Source organism: Dendropsophus ebraccatus, chromosome 4 (assembly GCF_027789765.1).
Source record: "Dendropsophus ebraccatus isolate aDenEbr1 chromosome 4, aDenEbr1.pat, whole genome shotgun sequence".
Lineage (NCBI taxonomy): Eukaryota > Metazoa > Chordata > Amphibia > Anura > Hylidae > Dendropsophus > Dendropsophus ebraccatus.
The window spans coordinates 166,992,811-167,018,959 of NC_091457.1; the positions used below are offsets into that span (position 1 = coordinate 166,992,811).

The following is a 26,149-nucleotide window of genomic DNA, read 5'->3' on the forward strand; positions in this document are numbered from 1 at the left end:
CACATGACCACAGGGCCGGTACACCGCACACATGACCATAGGGCCGGTACACCACATACATGACCATAGGGCCGGTACACCACATACATGACCATAGGGCCGGTACACCACATACATGACCATAGGGCCAGTACACCGCATACATGACCATAGGGCCGGTACACCACATACATGACCATAGGGCCAGTACACCGCATACATGACCATAGGGCCGGTACACCACATACATGACCATAGGGCCGGTACACCACATACATGACCATAGGGCCGGTACACCGCATACATGACCATAGGGCCGGTACACCACATACATGACCATAGGGCCGGTACACCACATACATGACCATAGGGCCAGTACACCGCGTACATGGGGCGCAGACTCTAGGTCACGCCCCTCCTCATACATCTGACACGCCCCTCCTTATACATCTGACACGCCCCTCCTCATACATCTGACACGCCCCTCCTCATACATCTGACACGCCCCTCCTCATACATCTGACACGCCCCTCCTCATACATCTGACACGCCCCTCCTCATACATCTGACACGCCCCTCCTCATACATCTGACACGCCCCTCCTCATACATCTGACACGCCCCTCCTCATACATCTGACACGCCCCTCCTCATACATCTGACACGCCCCTCCTCATACATCTGACACGCCCCTCCTCATACATATGACACGCCCCTCCTCATACATCTGCGGACTGTCGGCGCAAAAACCACTGGACTTAATAGATGTCCCCCATGGAGTAGATAGATGTGATATACAGAGGATCTGCAGATCAGTGCGGCCCTCACGTCCTGGACTCGGCTCTGCCATCAGTCCCTTCCCTCGGCTTCCCCAGCAGGTGGCGCTATAACAATACCCTGTGCCACCTCCTGACTATGAGAGACACAGAGCAGGACTCACCACGATGACTACGGTGAGGAGGAAGGTGCTGAGGGTCATCACACTGAAGCTGTCTATGAACCACGTGAACCAGATGACCTCATTGCTGACCCCCAGGTTCTTCATGGTCTCCTTCAGCCGCAGCTCCTTCTCCAGGACAATGTCCTTCACCAGCATCGAGATGGAATAAATCCAGGACAGCACCATGAAGATGGGGAAACAGCGATTCAGGGTGATCATAAACCTGCAAAGAGAACGGAGAGAGGGAGATATATAGTATATTATATCGGGAGATACACAGTATATTATAATAGTATAGAACAGATAGAGGGATGTATATATTATATTATAGAGGGAGATATACAGTATATACGGTAAATAATATTATAGAGGGAGATATACAGTATATACGGTAAATAATATAGAGGGAGATATACAGTATATACAGTATATATTATAGAGGGAGATATACAGTATATATGGTATATAATATTATAGAGGGAGATATACAGTATATACGGTAAATAATATAGAGGGAGATATACAGTATATACGGTATATAATATTATAGAGGGAGATATACAGTATATAGTGTATATATTATAGAGGGAGATATACAGTATATACAGTATATATTATAGAGGGAGATATACAGTATATATGGTATATAATATTATAGAAGAGAGGGATGTATATTATATTATATAGGGAGATATAGGGGGAGATTTATCAAACATGGTGTATAGTGAGACTGGCTCAGTCGCCCCCGGCAACCAATCAGGTTCCTCCTCTCATTCCTCACAGACTCTTTGGAAAATGAAAGGTGGAATCTGATTGGTTGCCGGGGGCGACTGAGCCAGTGTCACTGTACACCATGTCTGATAAATCTCCCCCATAGAGTATATATATATATATATATATATATATATATATATATATATATATATATAGAATTAGTATAGAACCGACAGAGGGATGTATATAATATAGAAGGATATATACAGTATATATCTAATATTATAGATTTTTCTCTTAGATGTTATAGAGAAAACTATAATTCACCAGCATGTGTAATAACAGTCCTAGGACCGGTCACAGGGGGTGGGAGGGTGGAGGTGACCTGTTACTGGGGGGGGGGGGGGGGGCTTGGAGTGAGTTTGGTTTGTCCGGCATTGTGTTGGCCATCTTTGCGTATTCCGCCCCATGCACCTATGCTGACCGCCCAGTGCTGGACTCCACATCACACAAAGTCATAATAAAGCAGTAGTAAGAGCCTCTAGAGAATTACTCAGGGTTCAGCTTTTCTTAAAGGGGTTGTTCACCAAAAAAATGTTTCTTTCAGATCAACTGGTACCAGAAAGTGCCAGAGATTTGTAATTCACTTCTATTAAAAAAAAATCTCCAGTCTTCCAGTACTTATCAGCTGCTGTATGTCCTGCAGGAAGTGGTGTATTCTCTCCAGTCTGACACAGTGCTCTCTGCTGCCACCTCTGTCCATGTCAGGAACTGCCCAGAGCAGCAGCAAATCCCCATAGAAAACCTCTCCTGCTCTGGACAGTTCCTGACATGGACAGAGGTGGCAGCAGAGAGCACTGTGTCAGACTGGAGAGAATACACCACTTCCCGCAGGACATACAGCAGCTGATAAGTACTGGGAGACTGGAGATTTTTATACAAATAAATTACAAATCTCTGACACCTGTTCATTTAAAAGAACCATATAGTAACACTCCACTATGATACTCTAATGTAATCTAGTGGTAATTAAAGGGGGGGGGATTTGTAGATTTTTAGAACTTGAGCGGGAACATTTCATGTAGAGTCAAGGTCAAAGTGCAGACGTAATAATCTGTCCATGCTGAGTCTGTCATTGAGGCGTCTTTGGTCATTGTCACTCACACATCATCTATGAAGCAGGGGTACGGCATCTGCTGGATGTATAATCCTGTCGGTAAGTCGTTGTTTGTCTGCGTCTTTATAATTCCATGATCAATAATGTCCTGAAGGTAAGCGAAGCCTCCCCAGATATATCTGAAGTCCTCCACGGGGTCAGCCCTCGGCCCGGGGTCCCAGTATCTACAGCACAGAAAGATCTAACGTTACATCAAGTCTACAACTACATAAAACATGACAGATAATACAATACTACAATATAATACAATGCTGCATACATAATAATACAATACTACATTATAATACAATACAATACTACATTATAATACAATACTATATACATAATAATACAATACAATACTACATTATAATACAATACTATATACATAATAATACAATACTACATTATAATACAATACAATACTACATTATAATACAATACAATACTACATTATAATACAATACTATATACATAATAATACAATACAATACTACATTATAATACAATACTATATACATAATAATACAATACTACATTATAATACAATACAATACTACATTATAATACAATGCTACATATAATACAATACCATATACATAATATTACAATACTGCATTATATTACAATACTATACAGTATATATAATACAATACATTATAATACAATGCTATATACATAATAATACAATACTACATTATAATACAATACAATACTACAATATAATACAATACTATATACATAATAATACAATACTACAATATAATACAATGCTGCATACATAATAATACAATACTACATTATAATACAATGCTATATACATAATAATACAATACTACATTATATTACACTACATATATAATAATGCAATGCTACATGATACTACAATACTACATATAATAATACATATATAATATTACAATACACATAAAATAACACAGAAATATGTAAAATATAAAAATAAATGTTGTGCAGAATGACAGTGGATTAGTGCAGCTCCAGCAGGCGGTGTTATATATTGTATATATCAGGAGACAGGTGAGGGCTTCGTGTTAGTCTCATCCGTCTCCTGACACGCAGGGAATGTAATCGGGGACTAATGGGAATTTATGGACTCAAGAAAAATGGCCAAGTTTAAAAGTCTGTCAAGAAAACATAGAATTATCGTCTACTCCTCCGACACGTGTATGAGAAGCTACCGGGACGCACCGGACGCCGAAACAGCCTGTTATCACTATTATTATTGTTGTTACTTTTATTGTTATTATTACTAATATTATTGTTGTTGTTACTATGAATGTTAATATTATTGCTATTATGTGTTGTTGTTGTTGTTACTATTATTATTATTATTATTATTATTAGTGTTACTATTATTATTGCTATTATATGTTGTTGTTACTATTATTATTATTATTATTATTATTATGTGTTGTTACTATTATTATTATTATTATTATGTGTTACTATTATTATTATTATGTGTTGCTATTATTATTATTATTATTATTATTATTATTATTATTATGTGTTGTTACTATTATTATTATTATTGTTGTTGTTATTATTAGTGTTATTATGATTGTTGTTGTTACTATTATTATTATTATACATGACATTGTATCAGGCTCGCTTCACACTGCGTATCTGATGTCTGTTTAAAGGCTCCATTTTTAAATGTTTACTTTTAGGCTATGTTCACACTACGTAAAACTACGTCCGTAGTTTTGCGCTGTCGAACATAGCTTATCTTCAATGGGATCCCGGCCGGAGCGTACACACATCGTATGCGCTCCGGCCGGGGTCCCATGCGGCGTCGGTAAAGACTGATAGGTCAGTTTTCTGCGCTGGAATTCAGTGAATTCTGGCCGCAGAAAGACCTGTCAGATCACACAGTGAAGCGAGCGGCTCCGGCCACTTGCTTCACTGTGGGCTATGGGAAGCTCTGATGCAGGCGCATGCTGATGCGCCTGCATCAGAGCTCTGCGACCGGAAAGATCACCCGGCCGAGATGATCCGGCCAGAGACCGGCCATTACGTGACCTGGCTGGGGTCACGGAACGGCCGGTCTTATACGTAGTGTGAACATAGCCTTAATGTAAGAAAAACGTGGTCAGCCATGTTTATGTGTACGCTAAAAAGTGAGTGTGTGTGTGTGGGAGGGGGAGATCTGTTAAGTCATTGGAAAACGTATCCTGACGGATGTGAGACGACTGCATCTGGTTTTTATCATTAGATGTGTTAAAGGACAGAAAAGCGCAGTGTGCACCCGGCCTTACTGTTATATTATAGAGAACGTTCTAGCAGTTCTGCCAGCTCTAATAGGTGTAATGATACAATACTGTGTTTTTTATGTGATGATCCAATAACAGCTTGAAGTTTTAGCACATACTGGAACATCTGCTGATTCTTTCTATAGGACGTTCATGGGGGTCGGCCGGAGTATTATCTTCCCTGCTCCTCTGGCTGGGAGACCTTCCCACATATGCTCCATTCTTATACCTGCACTGACTGCTTTATTATACTAAGTTTTCTATTGAACATTGATGATGATGATGATGATGATGATGATGATGATGATGATGATGATATTATTATTAGAGATATGGTATTATATGTAGTTTTGTATGATATTTTGGATGTATCATATTATGCATTGTACTTCGTGTATTTATTGTGTATTATTAGATGTAGTATTGTAATATATAGGTTTTTTTCATATTAACATTAGAGATGAGTGAATGTACAGTACTAGCAAAGCGCTTCACTAGACTCGGAGGTCCGCTTATTAGCCGGATGTCTCTCCGCTCAGGAGCCTGGAAAAGCTGGATCCAGTCCTGGGGAACTTCTCTGTTTTCCAGGACTGGATCCAGCTTTTCCAAGTACCCGTAGAGGAGCGACACAGAATTTTTAGGGCCATATTACACAGGACGATCATTCGAAAAATCGTTAGATCATTTGGATTTAAACGATATTGGTTTTGTGTAATAGCAGACAACGATTAAACGACCAAGGAGCTGTGACTGGTTGCTATGGGAGCTGGGACAGCTTCTACCTTCTCACCACATTCAGGTGACCCCATTCGGCAGGGGCCCGGTGACAGCTCTGTGGGCCCAGATTGGCCTCCGTTAGGGTATAATGGGCCAGCATAACTTTTTTATTTTTTTACTGTATAGGAAAGTTTAGATTATTGACGATGAAGTCTCAAAAAATATACTGCATGGTATACATATATATATTTCCCAATGCAGCCAATGAATTATAACCACTTCTAATGGACATACCCTGGAGATGCCGTCAGAGAATACAACCGCTATAACACCGACATATGGAGGAAACATGGAGGGAACCTCCCAAACGTATAGAAATATAGATCAGACCTGGTGCAGAGGAGCAATTGCCCATGGCAACCAATCAGATTACAGTGCACATAGCAACCAATAAGATTCCAGTATCCATAGCAACTAATCAAATTCCAGTGCCCATGGCAACCAACCAGATAACAGTACCCATAGCAACCAATCAGATTACAGTACCCATAGCAACCAATCAATTTAAAGTACCCATAGCAACCAATCAGATTACAGTACCCATAGCAACTAATCAGATTACAGTGCACATAGCAACCAGATTCCCATGTCCATAGCAACTAATCAAATTCCAGTGCCCGTGGCAACTAATCAGATTACAGTACCCATAGCAATCAATCAATTTACAGTACCCATAGCAACCAATCAGATTACAGTACCCATAGCAACCAATCAGATTACAGTGCACATAGCAACCAGATTCCCATGTCCATAGCAACTAATCAAATTCCAGTGCCCATGGCAACCAGATTACAGTACCCATAGCAATCAGATTACAGTGTCCATAACAAATATTAAGATTACAAAGCCCATAGCAACCAATCAAATTTCAATGCACATAGCAACCAATTAGACAACAGTACCCATAGCCACCAATCAAATTACAATACCCATTGAAACCAATCGGATTACAGTGCACATAGCAACCAATCAGGTCCCAGTGTCCATAGCAACTAATCAAATTCCAGTGCCCATGGCAACCAATCAGATAATAGTACCCATAGCAACCAATCAGATTACAGTACTCATAGCAACCAGATTACAGTATCCATAGCAACCAATCACATTACAGTGTCCATAGCAAATATTAAGATTACAAAGCCCATAGCAACCAATCAAATTCCAATGCACATAGCAACCAATTAGATAACAGTACCCATAACCACCAATCAAATTACAGTACCCATTGCAACCAATCAGATTACAGAGCACATAGCAACCAATCAGATTACAGTGCACATAGCAACCAATTAGATCCCAGTGTCCACAGCAACTAAACAAATTCCAGTGCCCATGGCAACCAATCAGATAATAGTACCCATAGCAACCAGATTACAGTACCCATAGCAACCAATCAGATTACAGTGTCCATAGCAACTAATCAAATTCCAGTACCCATAGCAACCAATCAGATTACAGTACCCATAGCAACCAATAAGATTACAGTGTCCATAGCAAATATAAAGATTACAAAGCCCATAGCAACCAATGAGATTCTGGTGCACATAGCAACCAACCATATTCCAGTGCACATACCAACCAATCAGATTCCTGTGCCCATGGCAACCAATAAGATTCCAGTGCACATAGCAACCATTAAGATTCCAGTGCACATAGCAACCATTAAGATTCCAGTGCACGTAGCAACCAATTAGATTCCAGAATTCACTTTTCAGAGGCCTTTTTTTAAAAAATGACATCTGTAATGTGATTGGTTGCTGTGGACGTTGCCGGAAACCTCCCCCTATCTGAGGGTATTTGATGATATTAGTTGCTTTACTTCCACGTCTTTTGGACTTTTTGCACCGTTTCCCGTTTTCCCCAATGTTCTCATGATGAGGACGCGTGCCATGATTATTTACTCCAAGTCCTTGGTTTGTTTCTATAATGCTCCAAGCGGCGGCAGTAACACCGGGAGCAGAACCACGAGGGAACGGCCTTATTATCAGAGGCCGCCCCAACCTGCCGGGGTCAAGAGCACCGGAGGTCACCGGGTCAAGTAAGAGGATTTCACTTCTGTTTGTCTCTGATCTCATTAACCTGCAAAGCTGAACCTGAGAGCGACCACCCAACTGAATGTGCGGGGGCCGTAATCCTGTTACCTAGGAACCACACGTCCCAAAGAGGATCTAATCTACCTCCAGAATGCGGCTACTGGCACCAGCGGGGCAGGAAACCCACAAAAATACCAAATAACACTGCAAAATAACCAAAAGTGTATACATGTAACTCCAGGATATACTAGAGCAAGGTGTATACATGTAACTCCAGGATATACTAGAGCACAGTGTATACATGTAACTCCAGGATATACTAGAGCAAGGTGTATACATGTAACTCCAGGATATACTAGAGCACAGTGTATACATGTAACTACAGGATATAATACAGCACAGTGTATACATGTAACTAAAGGATATACTAGAGCAAGGTGTATACATGTAACTCCAGGATATACTAGAGCACAGTGTATACATGTAACTCCAGGATATACTAGAGCAAGGTGTATACATGTAATTACAGGATATACTAGAGCACAGTGTATACATGTAACTCCAGGATATAATACAGCACAGTGTATACATGTAACTCCAGGATATACTAGAGCACAGTGTATACATGTAACTACAGGATATAATACAGCACAGTGTATACATGTAACTACAGGATATACTAGAGCAAGGTGTATACATGTAACTACAGGATATACTAGAGCACAGTGTATACATGTAGCTACAGGATATACTAGAGCACAGTGTATACATGTAACTACAGGATATAATACAGCACAGTGTATACATGTAACTCCAGGATATACTAGAGCAAAGTGTATACATGTAACTCCAGGATATAGTACAGCACAGTGTATACATGTAACTCCAGGATATACTAGAGCACAGTGTATACATGTAACTCCAGGATATACTAAAGCAAGGTGTATACATGTAACTACAGGATATAATACAGCACAGTGTATACATGTAACTCCAGGATATACTAGAGCACAGTGTATACATGTAACTCCAGGATATAATACAGCACAGTGTATACATGTAACTATAGGATATACTAGAGCACAGTGTATACATGTAACTCCAGGATATACTAGAGCAAGGTGTATACATGTAACTACAGGATATACTAGAGCACAGTGTATACATGTAACTCCAGGATATAATACAGCACAGTGTATACATGTAACTCCAGGATATACTAAAGCAAGGTGTATACATGTAACTCCAGGATATACTAAAGCAAGGTGTATACATGTAACTCCAGGATATACTAAAGCAAGGTGTATACATGTAACTACAGGATATAATACAGCACAGTGTATACATGTAACTACAGGATATACTAGAGCAAGATGTATACATGTAACTACAGGATATACTAGAGCAAGGTGTATACATGTAACTACAGGATATAATACAGCACAGTGTATACATGTAACTCCAGGATATACTAGAGCACAGTGTATACATGTAACTCCAGGATATACTAGAGCACAGTGTATACATGTAACTCCAGGATATACTAGAGCACAGTGTATACATGTAACTACAGGATATACTAGAGCACAGTGTATACATGTAACTATAGGATATACTAGAGCAAGGTGTATACATGTAATTACAGGATATACTAGAGCAAAGTGTATACATGTAACTCCAGGATATACTAGAGCAAGGTGTATACATGTAATTACAGGATATACTAGAGCACAGTGTATACATGTAACTACAGGATATAATACAGCACAGTGTATACATGTAACTACAGGATATACTAGAGCAAGGTGTATACATGTAACTACAGGATATAATACAGCACAGTGTATACATGTAACTCCAGGATATACTAGAGCAAGGTGTATACATGTAACTCCAGGATATACTAGAGCACAGTGTATACATGTAACTACAGGATATAATACAGCACAGTGTATACATGTAACTCCAGGATATACTAGAGCACAGTGTATACATGTAACTCCAGGATATAATACAGCACAGTGTATACATGTAACTACAGGATATAATACAGCACAGTGTATACATGTAACTCCAGGATATACTAGAGCACAGTGTATACATGTAACTCCAGGATATACTAGAGCACAGTGTATACATGTAACTACAGGATATAATACAGCACAGTGTATACATGTAACTCCAGGATATACTAGAGCACAGTGTATACATGTAACTCCAGGATATAGTACAGCACAGTGTATACATGTAACTACAGGATATACTAGAGCAAGGTGTATACATGTAACTCCAGGATATAATACAGCACAGTGTATACATGTAACTCCAGGATATACTAGAGCAAGGTGTATACATGTAACTCCAGGATATACTAGAGCACAGTGTATACATGTAACTACAGGATATAATACAGCACAGTGTATACATGTAACTCCAGGATATACTAGAGCAAGGTGTATACATGTAACTACAGGATATAATACAGCACAGTGTATACATGTAACTACAGGATATACTAGAGCAAGGTGTATACATGTAACTACAGGATATACTAGAGCAAGGTGTATACATGTAACTACAGGATATACTAGAGCACAGTGTATACATGTAACTACAGGATATAGTACAGCACAGTGTATACATGTAACTCCAGGATATACTAGAGCACAGTGTATACATGTAACTCCAGGATATAGTACAGCACAGTGTATACATGTAACTCCAGGATATACTAGAGCACAGTGTATACATGTAACTCCAGGATATACTAGAGCACAGTGTATACATGTAACTACAGGATATAATACAGCACAGTGTATACATGTAACTCCAGGATATACTAGAGCAAGGTGTATACATGTAACTACAGGATATACTAGAGCACAGTGTATACATGTAGCTACAGGATATACTAGAGCAAGGTGTATACATGTAACTACAGGATATAATACAGCACAGTGTATACATGTAACTACAGGATATACTAGAGCAAGGTGTATACATGTAACTACAGGATATAGTACAGCACAGTGTATACATGTAACTCCAGTATATACTAGAGCAAGGTGTATACATGTAACTCCAGGATATACTAGAGCAAGGTGTATACATGTAACTCCAGGATATACTAGAGCAAGGTGTATACATGTAACTACAGGATATAATACAGCACAGTGTACACATGTAACTCCAGGATATACTAGAGCAAGGTGTATACATGTAACTACAGGATATAATACAGCACAGTGTATACATGTAACTCCAGGATATACTAGAGCAAGGTGTATACATGTAACTCCAGGATATACTAGAGCACAGTGTATACATGTAACTCCAGGATATACTAGAGCAAGGTGTATACATGTAACTCCAGGATATACTAGAGCACAGTGTATACATGTAACTACAGGATATACTAGAGCACAGTGTATACATGTAACTACAGGATATACTAGAGCACAGTGTATACATGTAACTACAGGATATACTAGAGCAAGGTGTATACATGTAACTCCAGGATATACTAGAGCACAGTGTATACATGTAACTACAGGATATACTAGAGCACAGTGTATACATGTAACTACAGGATATACTAGAGCACAGTGTATACATGTAACTACAGGATATACTAGAGCAAGGTGTATACATGTAACTACAGGATATAATACAGCACAGTGTATACATGTAACTCCAGGATATACTAGAGCACAGTGTATACATGTAACTACAGGATATACTAGAGCAAGGTGTATACATGTAACTACAGGATATAATACAGCACAGTGTATACATGTAACTCCAGGATATACTAGAGCACAGTGTATACATGTAACTCCAGGATATACTAGAGCAAGGTGTATACATGTAACTACAGGATATAATACAGCACAGTGTATACATGTAACTCCAGGATATACTAGAGCAAGGTGTATACATGTAACTACAGGATATAATACAGCACAGTGTATACATGTAACTCCAGGATATACCAGAGCACAGTGTATACATGTAACTCCAGGATATACTAGAGCACAGTGTATACATGTAACTCCAGAATATACTAGAGCACAGTGTATACATGTAACTCCAGGATATACTTGAGCACAGTGTATACATGTAACTCCAGGATATACTAGAGCACAGTGTATACATGTAACTCCAGGATATACTAGAGCACAGTGTATACATGTAACTCCAGGATATACTAGAGCAAGGTGTATACATGTAACTACAGGATATAATACAGCACAGTGTATACATGTAACTCCAGGATATACTAGAGCACAGTGTATACATGTAACTACAGGATATAATACAGCACAGTGTATACATGTAACTACAGGATATACTAGAGCAAGGTGTATACATGTAATTACAGGATATACTAGAGCACAGTGTATACATGTAACTCCAGGATATACTAGAGCACAGTGTATACATGTAACTACAGGATATACTAGAGCACAGTGTATACATGTAACTACAGGATATAATACAGCACAGTGTATACATGTAACTCCAGGATATAGTAGAGCAAGGTGTATACATGTAACTCCAGGATATAATACAGCACAGTGTATACATGTAACTCCAGGATATACTTGAGCACAGTGTATACATGTAACTCCAGGATATACTAGAGCACAGTGTATACATGTAACTCCAGGATATACTAGAGCACAGTGTATACATGTAACTACAGGATTTAGTACAGCACAGTGTATACATGTAACTCCAGGATATAGTACAGCACAGTGTATACATGTAACTACAGGATATAATACAGCACAGTGTATACATGTAACTCCAGGATATACTAGAGCACAGTGTATACATGTAACTCCAGGATATAGTACAGCACAGTGTATACATGTAACTCCAGGATATACTAGAGCACAGTGTATACATGTAACTGCAGGATATAATACAGCACAGTATATACATGTAACTCCAGGATATACTACGCAGGATGCAAGAAGCTTCCAATGAATGGACCAGGATCTACAATAGTAATAGGAGAAATACGGCAAAGAAGTAAAAATTAGGCGGCATTAACACGTAACACGTCCTTCCACGGTCTGTACATACGGACAATGCGCTACAGAACGGGATTCGGAGTCAGTACAGTAGCAGGAAGGTTTAAACCGTGTTGGATCTCCCGGCATCATCATTCATTATTCCCGAATTCTGATACATAGCACACGGCCTGTGCACGGACCCCGATCTCGGAACATGTGAATCCCCCCTTAGGCTCCTAATAGGTGAAGCAATTATTAATCATTAACAATAAACGATCGCAAACAAGATTGTTTATCGTGACCTGAAATCGTTCCCCAGATTACACAGAACGATAGTCGTTACTACGATCGTTTCCTCCATCTGATCCCGGCAAATGACGGAATGATGCGGAAATACACTGAATGATTAACAATGATTTCGGAGTCAGCACCAACTGAACGACGAACGATTTCTCGTTGGCTATTTGATCATTGCTGCACTTACACAGGACAGTTATTGTTTAAATGCAAACAATATAACGATAATTTGCCCGTTAATCGCCCCGTGTAATAGGGCTCTAAGTCTACAAGTCTCCTCACACCAGCTCGACGGCCTCCTCAAGCAGACAAAATACAGACTGGGATCTCATAACCTACCGATCTTTAATCTTGTTTGTTTTCTCCACTACATCGATATCCATGCGGATTTTGTACTTCACGTGAGGTGGAACATTATTAGTCCAGGGGAACATGTCCACGAACACGAGTCCAGCCCAGAATTTGTTTTCTTCCAGCAGGTAAAGAGCGTGATGCGTCAAATGGGATTCATCATCGTGACCCTCAAACTTATCCAGGGTTAAGCACTGAAAAACAAGGTCATATACAACATATTATTAGACTATGGCAACTAGGCAAAAGTGGGGTCCGGGCGCCTGTTCTTGGGGTGCTTGAGGGTCTTTGCTCCACAATCACACTTCTAGCCCCCTTGTAGTCAGGCATAGTCATTAATAAGAACATCCTATGTAAGCCACTATGGAAAATGTAGTCGCTATTTAATTATTCAAGATTGGGCAAGGGTTTCCCGAGTCAACCCCTGGCAGATCAGGAAAACTCTCCTATATATGCCAAGGGAGGGTTATACTCAATTTGCTTTTACTATTATAAATATAAATTATGTAGATGATATGATACAGCAATAACATCGTCTTGTTGCCCACCTACAGAGCTTGGAAACCTGCAAACAAGAATAATTTATTGGGGTTTGACAAGTACCCGTATTATTGGATAATAGGACTGCCCAACCTGTACGGCCAACATGGCAGCACGCTTCATATGTCAGTAATTTATTGCCTTTTTGATCCTTTTTTTGATGGTAAAAATGAGCAATTACCTCACATCAAAGTGGATGTGCTCAGGTTGTTGCCCCCTTGGCAGACGTCTCTGCTGAGTAAAGACCGCATTGTTATTGGATGATGTAAGAGGCAATTTTCCAGGGCAGATGAAACTGAATATATTAGATTGGATTTTATTAATTTGCTGCATTGTCTTTCCCATTGACTCATAATAGAGGAATCTGCTTTTAGCCGCTTATTCAATGCGAGTAGAAAAAAATCTAAATAATCAAAATAAGTAAATTGAGTGAAGCCACACGGCATCAAAACACACTAATAATTTCTTAAAGGGGTAGTTGATCCAAAAAAGCCAGACATTTTTAATTTACTTCTTCCAGAACTTATCAGTTGCTGTATGTCCTGCAGGAAGTCATGTTCTTTCCAGTCTGGTGAGCAGGAGAGGTTTTCTATAGGGATTTGCTGCTGCTCTGGACAGTTCCTGACATGAACAGATGTGGCAGCAGAGAGCACTGTCTCACACTGGAGAGAATACGCCACTTCCTGCAGGACATACAGCAGCTGATAAGTACTGGAAGACTTTTTCCATTGACTTCTATTTTTTTAAAAACCAGATCAAAACGCACCCTTTTTTAGCATACAAATAAATCACATACAGACACTCACAACTGTACAGCCTTCCGCTCTATCACATACAGACACTCACCTCTGTACAGCCTTCCGCTCTATCACATACAGACACTCACCCCTGTACAGCGTCCCGCTCTATCACATACAGACACTCACCCCTGTAGCGGGGCTCTATGACATACAGACACTCACCCCTGTACAGCGTCCCGCTCTATCACATACAGACACTCACCCCTGTACAGCGTCCCGCTCTATCACATACAGACACTCACCCCTGTACAGCACCCCGCTCTATCACATACAGACACTCACCCCTGTACAGCGCCCGGTTCTATGACATACAGACACTCACCCCATTTACAGCGCCCCGCTCTATCACATACAGACACTCACCCCTGTACAGCGCCCCGCTCTATCACATACAGACACTCACCCCTGTACAGCGCCCCGCTCTATCTCATACAGACACTCACCCCTGTAGCGGGGCTCTATGACATACAGACACTCACCCCTGTACAGCGTCCCGCTCTATCACATACAGACACTCACCCCTGTACAGCGTCCCGCTCTATCACATACAGACACTCACCCCTGTACAGCGTCCCGCTCTATCACATACAGACACTCACCCCTGTACAGCGCCCCGCTCTATCACATACAGACACTCACCCCTGTACAGCGCCCCGCTCTATCCCATACAGACACTCACCCCTGTACAGCGCCCCGCTCTATCACATACAGACACTCACCCCTGTACAGCGCCCCGCTCTATCCCATGCAGACACTCACCCCTGTACAGCGTCCGGCTCTATGACATACAGACACTCACCCCTGTACAACGTCCCGCTCTATCACATACAGACACTCACCCCTGTACAGCGCCCTGCTCTATCACATACAGACACTCACCCCTGTACAAAGCCCCGCTCTATCACATAAAGACACTCACCCCTGTACAGCGCCCTGCTCTATCACATACAGACACTCACCCCTGTAGCGGGGCTCTATGACATACAGACACTCACCCCTGTACAGCGCCCCGCTCTATCACATACAGACACTCACCCCTGTACAGCGTCCCGCTCTATCACATACAGACACTCACCCCTGTACAGCGTCCCGCTCTATCACATACAGACACTCACCCCTGTACAACGTCCCGCTCTATCACATACAGACACTCACCTCCATGTACTGATTGAAGAGCCGCACCAGGTTATCAGTGAAATTAAACACGTTTCTCCAGTCAAAATGAGCCTGTCCTTCTGGCCGCGCCTCGGGATTGCCGTTATACAGGAAGTTGATGACATCATCAGCGGATAATCCGTCGTCTCCAAGTTGCCGGTTGAGAAAATCCTTCACGGTGGGGTTTTTGATGGTGTCCTGTAAGTGCAAAGTGTCACTAAGCGGCGCTGGAACGTTTACTTGTGAAGCTTCACCCATAGGGAAGGAGCGGAGATGTGGTCTGTGGGAGCTGCCATCTCTCCTAAAGTGCTAACAGCCTCCAATGACAGCAGCCACAGCGACCATAGCAAACAATAAACTAGAATGGTCATTGCCTTCCCTTGCAGAGTGTTGTGGGCATGCTCTGTGACCTTTGCAGAGGACATTACACAGCTGTGACCATCATTTATTGACTCAATTGGGAGACTACAGTGAGCATGCTCTGTGATGTGTAAATGGTGGGGATGGGGGGGGGGGGAGATGTCCCCACCAATTATTGTCTTCTTTGGGAGAGCATTGCGGGTGTGCTCTGTAAAATGTCTAAAAAGGAAGGGTGGGTGAGTTGTGATATTAACCTATCGACTTGTATGTGACATGCTTTGTGCCCTGTAAAAAGAACAGTGTGTAGGAAAATGGAGGAGGTATCCGTGACCCTCACTTATTTACTTGTATGGAAGAGTTTTGTGATGGGCATGCTCTGTAAACTGCCCAGATAACAGGAATAAGTCAGTGAGTTCTATAGGAGAGTGTAGTGGGCATACTCTGTGACCTTTACATTTTTTGTTATGAAGGGAGGGTAAGCTTTGAAAATCACCTACTGACTTCTACAGGAGTGTGTTATGGGCATGCTCTGTGACATGTGCAGAGTACAATGTGTTGGGACATAGCTGAGACCATCACCTATTGGTTTCTATAGGAGTGTGTTGTGGGCATGCTCTGTGACATGTGCAGAGGACAGTGTGCTGGGATATAGCTGTGACCATCACCTATTGGTTTCTATAGGAGTGTGTTGTGGGCATGCTCTGTGACATGTGCAGAGGACAGAGTGCTGGGATATAGCTGTGACCATTACCTATTAACTTCTATAGGAGTGTGTTATGGGCATGCTCTGTGACATGTGCAGAGGACAGTGTGCTGGGATATAGCTGTGACCATCACCTATTGGTTTCTATAGGAGTGTGTTGTGGGCATGCTCTGTGACATGTGCAGAGGACAGTGGGCTGGGATATAGCTGTGACCATTACCTATTAACTTCTATAGGAGTGTGTTGTGGGCATGCTCTGTGACATGTGCAGAGGACAGTGTGTTGGGACATAGCTGTGACCATCACCTATTGGTTTCTATAGGAGTGTGTTGTGGGCATGCTCTGTGACATGTGCAGTTTCTATAGGAGTGTGTTGTGGGCATGCTCTAACCTGTTGTGGATGTGTTATCTGTATGTCAGTGCTGGTGATAAGAATGTGATGACTGTGGAGAATTGATCTCTACAGGGCTGAGGGGTGTCAGCCCCCAAACCGCCACCACTCCCCTATAAGTGGCCCCTTAATAATGCTGATGGGGCCCACCCTGCTGACAGTTTCCAGGATAGTGTGTGTGAATGTGACTCCAGCGTGACACCCACCCGGATGACGTTCATCTGCACGCTGCTCTGCATGAAGTGCCACACCTGAGGTCCCACTTCTTCCCAGGCTTTGCCCATTTGCCTCAAGCGCTCGAGCTGCTGGAAGGTGACGTTAGCCTGAAAGACAAGATGTCTGAGATGCACAGGACGGACGCTGCCCCTGACATTATCCCAGAGAACGCCGCCTCTAATACTGCTTAAAGGGGAACTCTGGTTTTTCTTTAAAATCAACTGGTGTCAGAAAGTTATATAGGTTTGTAATTTACTTCTATGTAAAAATCTCCAGTCTTCCAGTACTTATCATCTGCTGTATGTCCTGCAGGAAGTGGTGTATTCTCTCCAGTCTTCCAGTACTTATCAGCTGGTGTATGTCCTGCAGGAAGTGGTTATTCTCTCCAGTCTAACACAATGCTCTCTGCTGCCACCTCTGTCCATGTCAGGAACTTTCCAGAGCAGCAGCAAATCCCCATAGAAAACCTCTCCTGCTCTGGACAGTTCCTGACATGGACAGAGACGGCAGCAGAGAGCACTGTGTCAGACTGGAGAGAATACACCACTTCCTGCAGGACATACAGCAGCTGATAAGTACTGGAAGACTGGAGAGAATACACCACTTCCTTCAAGACATGCAGCATTTGATAAGTACTGGAAGCCTGAAGATTTTTACATAGAAGTAAATTACAAATCTGTATAACTTTCTGGTACCAGTTGATTTAAAGATAAAGATTTTCACCAGAGTGCCCCTTTAATAATTCACTGTGTTATTTTACAGCATTGGCCACAAAGCATCACACTGGCAGGTATAGAAGCAAAGGGCGGCTGCAGGCTCTGTATCACTGGGTCTCACCTTCTGCTTCATACATCTCATATAACATGGATTGCCCCAAGGTCCATCCATTCAGATGAATAGGACCCGCGGCCTGTGAATCTGCCCTTAGTCGTGTAACTATGATGTCCGGACACAGACAATAGTGTGAACAGCGTTATAGAAACAACAATCACGCGTCTTACGTTCTTCAGAATTTCTCGCACTGCCGGAGCGTCAGGAGTGTAAAGGATTTTCCCCATTAGTAGCGGCTTCATGGCGCTCCACGCTATCTTGGTTGCAGGATTGGACTCCATGCTCTGCATCAGGGCGTTACAGAAGGGAGCTGCGGAGGGAGGCGGCAGACCTATCAGTATATATATATATATACACAGGAGGGGATGGAGGCGGCAGACTATCAGTATATATATATGTATACACAGGAGGAGATGGAGGCGGCAGACGTATCAGTATATATATATATATATACACACAGGAGGGGATGGAGGCGGCAGACGTATCAGTATATATATATATATATATATATATATATATATATATATATATATATATATACACAGGAGGGGATGGAGGCGGCAGACTATCAGTATATATATATGTATACACAGGAGGGGATGGAGGCGGCAGACGTATCAGTATATATATATATATATATATATATATACACAGGAGGGGATGGAGGTGGCAGACTATCAGTATATATATATGTATACACAGGAGGGGATGGGGGTGGCAGACTATCAGTATATATATGTATACACAGGAGGGGATGGAGGCGGCAGACGTATCAGTATATATATATATATATGTATACACAGGTGGGGATGGAGGCGGCAGACGTATCAGTATATATATATATATATATATATATATATATATATACACAGGAGGGGATGGAGGCGGCAGACGTATCAGTATATATATATATATATATATATATATATATATACACACACAGGAGGGGATGGAGGCGGCAGACGTATCAGTATATATATACACACACACACACACTCACCGGCCACTTTATTAGGTACGCCTGTCCAACTGCACGTTACCACTTAATTTCTAATCAGCCAATCACATGGCGGCAACTCAGTGCATTTAGGCATGTAGACATGGTCAAGACAATCTCCTGCAGTTCAAACCGAGCATCAGTATGGGGAAGAAAGGTGATTTGAGGCCTTTGAACGTGGCATGGTTGTTGGTGCCAGAAGGGCTGGTCTGAGTATTTCAGAAACTGCTGATCTACTGGGATTTTCACGCACAACCATCTCTAGGGTTTACAGAGAATGGTCCGAAAAAGGAAAACCATCCAGTGAGCGGCCGTTCTGTGGGCGGAAATGCCTTGTTGATGCCAGAGGTCAGAGGAGAATGGGCAGACTGGTTCCAGCTGATAGAAAGGCAACAGTGACTCAAATAGCCAACCGTTACAGCCAAGGTAGGCAGAAGAGCATCTCTGAACGCACAGTACGGCCAACTCTGAGGCAGATGGGCTACAGCAGCAGAAGACCACCCGTTACTAGCATGGTGTACCTAATAAAGTGGCCGGTGAGTGTATATATATATATATATATATATATATATATAGGCGGCAGACGTATCAGTATATATATATATACACAGGAGGGGATGGAGGCGGCAGACGTATCAGTATATATATATGTATACACAGGAGGAGATGGAGGCGGCAGACGTATCAGTATATATATATATATATATACACACAGGAGGGGATGGAGGTGGCAGACGTATCAGTATATATATATACACAGGAGGGGATGGAGGCGGCAGACGTATCAGTATATATATATACACAGTAGGGGATGGAGGCGGCAGACGTGTCAGTATATATATATACACAGGAGGGGATGGAGGCGGCAGACGTATCAGTATATATATATGTATACACAGGAGGAGATGGAGGCGGCAGACGTATCAGTATATATATATATATACACAGGAGGGGATGGAGGCGGCAGACGTATCAGTATATATATATATACACAGGAGGGGATGGAGGCGGCAGACGTATCAGTATATATATATATATATATATACACAGGAGGGGATGGAGGCGGCAGACGTATCAGTATATATATATATATACACAGGAGGGGATGGAGGCGGCAGACGTGTCAGTATATATATATATATATATATATACACAGGAGGGGATGGAGGCGGCAGACGTATCAGTATATATATATATATACACAGGAGGGGATGGAGGCGGCAGACGTATCAGTATATATATATATATATACACAGGAGGGGATGGAGGCGGCAGACGTATCAGTATATATATATATATATATATATATATACACAGGAGGTGATGGAGGCGGCAGACGTATCAGTATATATATATATATACACAGGAGGGGATGGAGGCGTGAGATGTATCAGTATATATATATACACAGGAGGGGATGGAGGCGGCAGACGTGTCAGTATATATATATATATATATATATATACACAGGAGGGGATGGAGGCGGCAGACGTATCAGTATATATATATATATATATATATATATACACAGGAGGGGATGGAGGCGGCAGACGTATCAGTATATATATATACACAGGAGGGGATGGAGGCAGCAGACGTATCAGTATATATATATACACAGGAGAGGAAGGAGGCGGCAGACGTATCAGTATATATATATATATATATATATATATATATATATACACAGGAGGGGATGGAGGCGGCAGACGTATCAGTATATATATATACACAGGAGGGGATGGAGGCGGCAGATGTATCAGTATATATACAGTATATATATATATATGTATACACAGGAGGGGATGGAGGCGGCAGACGTATCAATATATATATATATATATATATATACACAGGAGGGGATGGAGGCGGCAGATGTATCAGTATATATACAGTATATATATATATATATACACAGGAGGGGATGGAGGCGGCAGACGTATCAGTATATATACAGTATATATATATATACACAGGAGGGGATGGAGGAGGACAGATGTTTGGAGAGGAGCAAAGGATTCTGGGGGGCGTAGGTCATTGCTCCCAGCTGTATACATATATATATAGGACTACACATGAGTGATCTCCCTGCGAGCACCTACTGGTCGTCTTGTCATATAAGTAATAGGAATCCTTCTTGGTGGAGTTGACGCCCAGGAAAGCCTTGTAGTTATTGTCTTCATACCAATTAAAGGAGAAAACTCTGGAGCCTCCGCCCTCCGGATACCCACAGAACAGGTCGGAGAGAGAAGTCATGAGCTGCGAGAAGGTGGTCGGCCCTCCCTCCTGGACCAACGGCCGCAGAACCCACAGAAGGTCCTGGATACTTGGTTTCTGCATCAACTACAATGGGAAGAAGAACAAAGAGAGATACAAGAGAATAATGTGACACCTCAGCCACCTGACAATACTCACCCTACCCCACTCACCTTACTGTATACCTCAGCCACCTGACAATACTCACCCTACCCCACTCCCCTTACTATATACCTCAGCCACCTGACAATACTCACCCTACCCCACTCACCTTACTGTATACCTCAGCCACCTGACAATACTCACCCTACCCCACTCACCTTACTGTATACCTCAGCCACCTGACAATACTCACCCTACCCCACTCACCTTACAATACTCACCCTACCCCACTCACCTTACAATACTCACCCTACCCCACTCACCTTACTGTATACCTCAGCCACCTGACAATACTCACTGTACCCCACTCACCTTACTATACACCTCAGCCACCTGACAATACTCACCCTACCCCACTCACCTTACTGTATACCTCAGCCACCTTACCCCACTCACCCTACCCCACTCACCTTACTGTATACCTCAGCCACCTGACAATACTCACCCTACCCCACTCACCTTACTGTATACCTCAGCCACCTGACAATACTCACCCTACCCCACTCACCTTACTGTATACCTCAGCCACCTGACAATACTCACCCTACCCCACTCACCTTACTGTATACCTCAGCCACCTGACAATACTCACCTAACCCCACTCACCTTACTGTATACCTCAGCCACCTGACAATACTCACCCTACCCCACTCACCATACTATATACCTCAGCCACCTGACAATACTCACCCTACCCCACTCACCATACTATATACCTCAGCCACCTGACAATACTCACCCTACCCCACTCACCATACTATATACCTCAGCCACCTGATAATACTCACCCTACCCCACTCACCTTACTATATACCTCAGCCACCTGACAATACTCACCCTACCCCACTCACCTTACTATATACCTCAGCCACCTAACAATACTCACCCTACCCCACTCACCTTACTATATACCTCAGCCACCTGATAATACTCACCCTACCCCACTCACCTTACTATATACCTCAGCCACCTAATACTCACTCTACCCCACTCACCTTACTATATGCCTCAGCCACCTGACAATACTCACCCTACCCCACTCACCTTACTATATACCTCAGCCACCTGACAATACTCACTGTACCCCACTCACCTTACTATATACCTCAGCCACCTGACAATACTCACTCTACCCACTCACCTTACTGTATACCTCAGCCACCTGACAATACTCACTGTACACCACTCACCTTACTGTATACCTCAGCCACCTGACAATACTCACTCTACCCCACTCACCTTCCTATATACCTCAGCCACATGATAATACTCACTCTACCCCACTCACCTTCCTATATACCTCAGCCACCTGATAATACTCACTCTACCCCACTCACCTTACTGACATCTCAGCCACCTGACAATACTCACCCTACCCCACTCACCTTACTGACATCTCAGCCACCTGACAATACTCACTGTACCCCACTCACCTTACTATATACCTCAGCCACCTGATAATACTCACTCTACCCCACTCACCTTACTATATACCTCAGCCACCTGACAATACTCACCCTACCCCACTCACCTTACTGTATACCTCAGCCACCTGATAATACTCACTCTACCCCACTCACCTTACTATATACCTCAGCCACCTGACAATACTCACCCTACCCCACTCACCTTACTATATACCTCAGCTACCTGATAATACTCACCCTACCCCACTCACCTTACTATATACCTCAGCCACCTAATACTCACTCTACCCCACTCACCTTACTATATACCTCAGCCACCTGATAATACTCACTCTACCCCACTCACCTTACTATATACCTCAGCCACCTGATAATACTCACCCTACCCCACTCACCTTACTGTATACCTCAGCCACCTGATAATACTCACTGTACCCCACTCACCTTACTATATACCTCAGCCACCTGATAATACTCACTCTACCCCACTCACCTTACTATATACCTCAGCCACCTGACAATACTCACCCTACCCCACTCACCTTACTATATACCTCAGCCACCTGATAATACTCACCCTACCCCACTCACCTTACTATATACCTCAGCCACCTAATACTCACTCTACCCCACTCACCTTACTATATACCTCAGCCACCTAATACTCACTCTACCCCACTCACCTTACTATATACCTCAGCCACCTAATACTCACCCTACCCCACTCACCTTACTATATACCTCAGCCACCTGATAATACTCACCCTACCCCACTCACCTTACTATATACCTCAGCCACCTAATACTCACTCTACCCCACTCAACCATCATAGCGGTGATCCATGACAAGGCAGTGAGGCCATATTGCCCAGCCTGCTCACGTGTTCCATTACACTAGTAAAGTGCCACCATTGTGTGTAGCCGGATCCTGCCCCGTGTGTATCACAATACCTCTCTGAGCGAGTCTGTCAGATTAGATACAACTCGTCCCCAGAATCTCAGGTCAACCCCACGGGAGCTGCTGTCCAGGACGGTCGGAAGCTGCAGAGACATTATATCAAGAAAAACAATTAGACATGATCCAGTGTAGATCCAATAATAATATTGATCTCATTGGTCCCTACCGATCCGGCACTGATGACGTCATGTATGCTGGTCATGTGACCCTGTAACCAATCACCGGTCTCAGCTGTCTCTTCCTGGGTGTATGTCATGTGACCTCTGAGGCCATTGATTGAAAGATATACATGATGTCAGCACTGCAGACCTGACGGGGAACTCCGCAGAGGTGGAGAGATTACAGGAGGGCGGAGGGAATACAGGAGGGCGGAGGGATTACAGGAGGGCGGAGGGATTACAGGAGGGCGGAGAGATTACAGGAGGGCGGAGGGATTACAGGAGGGCGGAGAGATTACAGGAGGGCGGAGAGATTACAGGAGGGCGGAGGGAATACAGGAGGGCGGAGGGATTACAGGAGGGTGGAGAGATTACAGGAGGGCGGAGGGATTACAGGAGGGCGGAGAGATTACAGGAGGGCGGAGGGATTACAGGAGGGCGGAGGGAATACAGGAGGGCGGAGGGATTACAGGAGGGTGGAGAGATTACAGGAGGGCGGAGGGATTACAGGAGGGCGGAGGGAATACAGGAGGGCGGAGGGATTACAGGAGGGTGGAGAGATTACAGGAAGGCGGAGGGATTACAGGAGGGCGGAGGGATTACAGGAGGGCGGAGGGATTACAGGAGGGCGGAGAGATTACAGGAGGGCTGAAAGATTACAGGAGGGCGGAGAGATTACAGAAGGGTGGAGAGATTACAGCAGGGCGGAGAAATTACAAGAAGGCGGATAGATTACAGGAGGGCGGAGAAATTACAGGAGGGCGGAGAGATTACCGGAGGGTGGAGAGATAACAGGAGGGCTGAGAGATTACAGGAGGGTGGAGAGATTACAGGAGGGCGGAGAGATTACAGGAGGGCGGAGAGATTACAGAAGGGGGGAGAGATTACAGGAGGGTGGAGAGATTACAGGAGGGTGGAGAGATTACAGGAGGGCGGAGAGATTACCGGAGGGTGGAGAGATAACAGGAGGGTGGAGAGATAACAGGAGGGCTGAGAGATTACAGGAGGGTGGAGAGATAACAGGAGGGCTGAGAGATTACAGGAGGGCGGAGAGATTACAGGAGGGTGGAGAGATAACAGGAGGGCTGAGAGATTACAGGAGGGTGGAGAGATAACAGGAGGGCTGAGAGATTACAGGAGGGCGGAGAGATTACAGGAGGGCGGAGAGAGAGTACAGGAGGGCGGAGAGATTACAGGAGGGCGGAGAGATTACAGGAGGGCGGAGAGATTACAGGAGGGCGGAGAGATTACAGGAGGGCGGAGAGATAACAGGAGGGCGGAGAGAGTACAGGAAGGTGGAGAGATTACAGGAGGGCGGAGAGATTACAGGAGGGCGGAGAGATTACAGGAGGGCGGAGAGAGAGTACAGGAGGGCGGAGAGATTACAGGAGGGCGGAGAGATTACAGGAGGGCGGAGAGATTACAGGAGGGCGGAGAGATAACAGGAGGGCTGAGAGATTACAGGAGGGCGGAGAGATTACAGGAGGGCGGAGAGATTACAGGAGGGCGGAGAGAGAGTACAGGAGGGCGGAGAGATTACAGGAGGGCGGAGAGATTACAGGAGGGCGGAGAGATTACAGGAGGGCGGAGAGATTACAGGAGGGCGGAGAGATAACAGGAGGGCGGAGAGAGTACAGGAAGGTGGAGAGATTACA

At 43.3% G+C, this 26,149-nt stretch overlaps 1 protein-coding gene across 1 annotated transcript in view; it reads right to left on the bottom strand.

Annotated features, from left to right (window-relative positions):
- ABCA4 (ATP binding cassette subfamily A member 4) overlaps positions 1–26,149 on the bottom strand; it is a 154,472-nt gene that overhangs the window by 76,700 nt on the left and 51,623 nt on the right. The window contains exons 8-15 of the mRNA XM_069967712.1: positions 24,330–24,419; positions 21,636–21,876; positions 18,707–18,846; positions 17,696–17,812; positions 16,036–16,233; positions 13,529–13,734; positions 2,797–2,973; positions 919–1,141 (exon numbers count right to left, since the gene is read on the bottom strand). Coding sequence (XP_069823813.1) covers positions 919–1,141; positions 2,797–2,973; positions 13,529–13,734; positions 16,036–16,233; positions 17,696–17,812; positions 18,707–18,846; positions 21,636–21,876; positions 24,330–24,419 — 1,392 coding nt within the window. The remainder of the gene's footprint in view (positions 1–918; positions 1,142–2,796; positions 2,974–13,528; positions 13,735–16,035; positions 16,234–17,695; positions 17,813–18,706; positions 18,847–21,635; positions 21,877–24,329; positions 24,420–26,149) is intronic.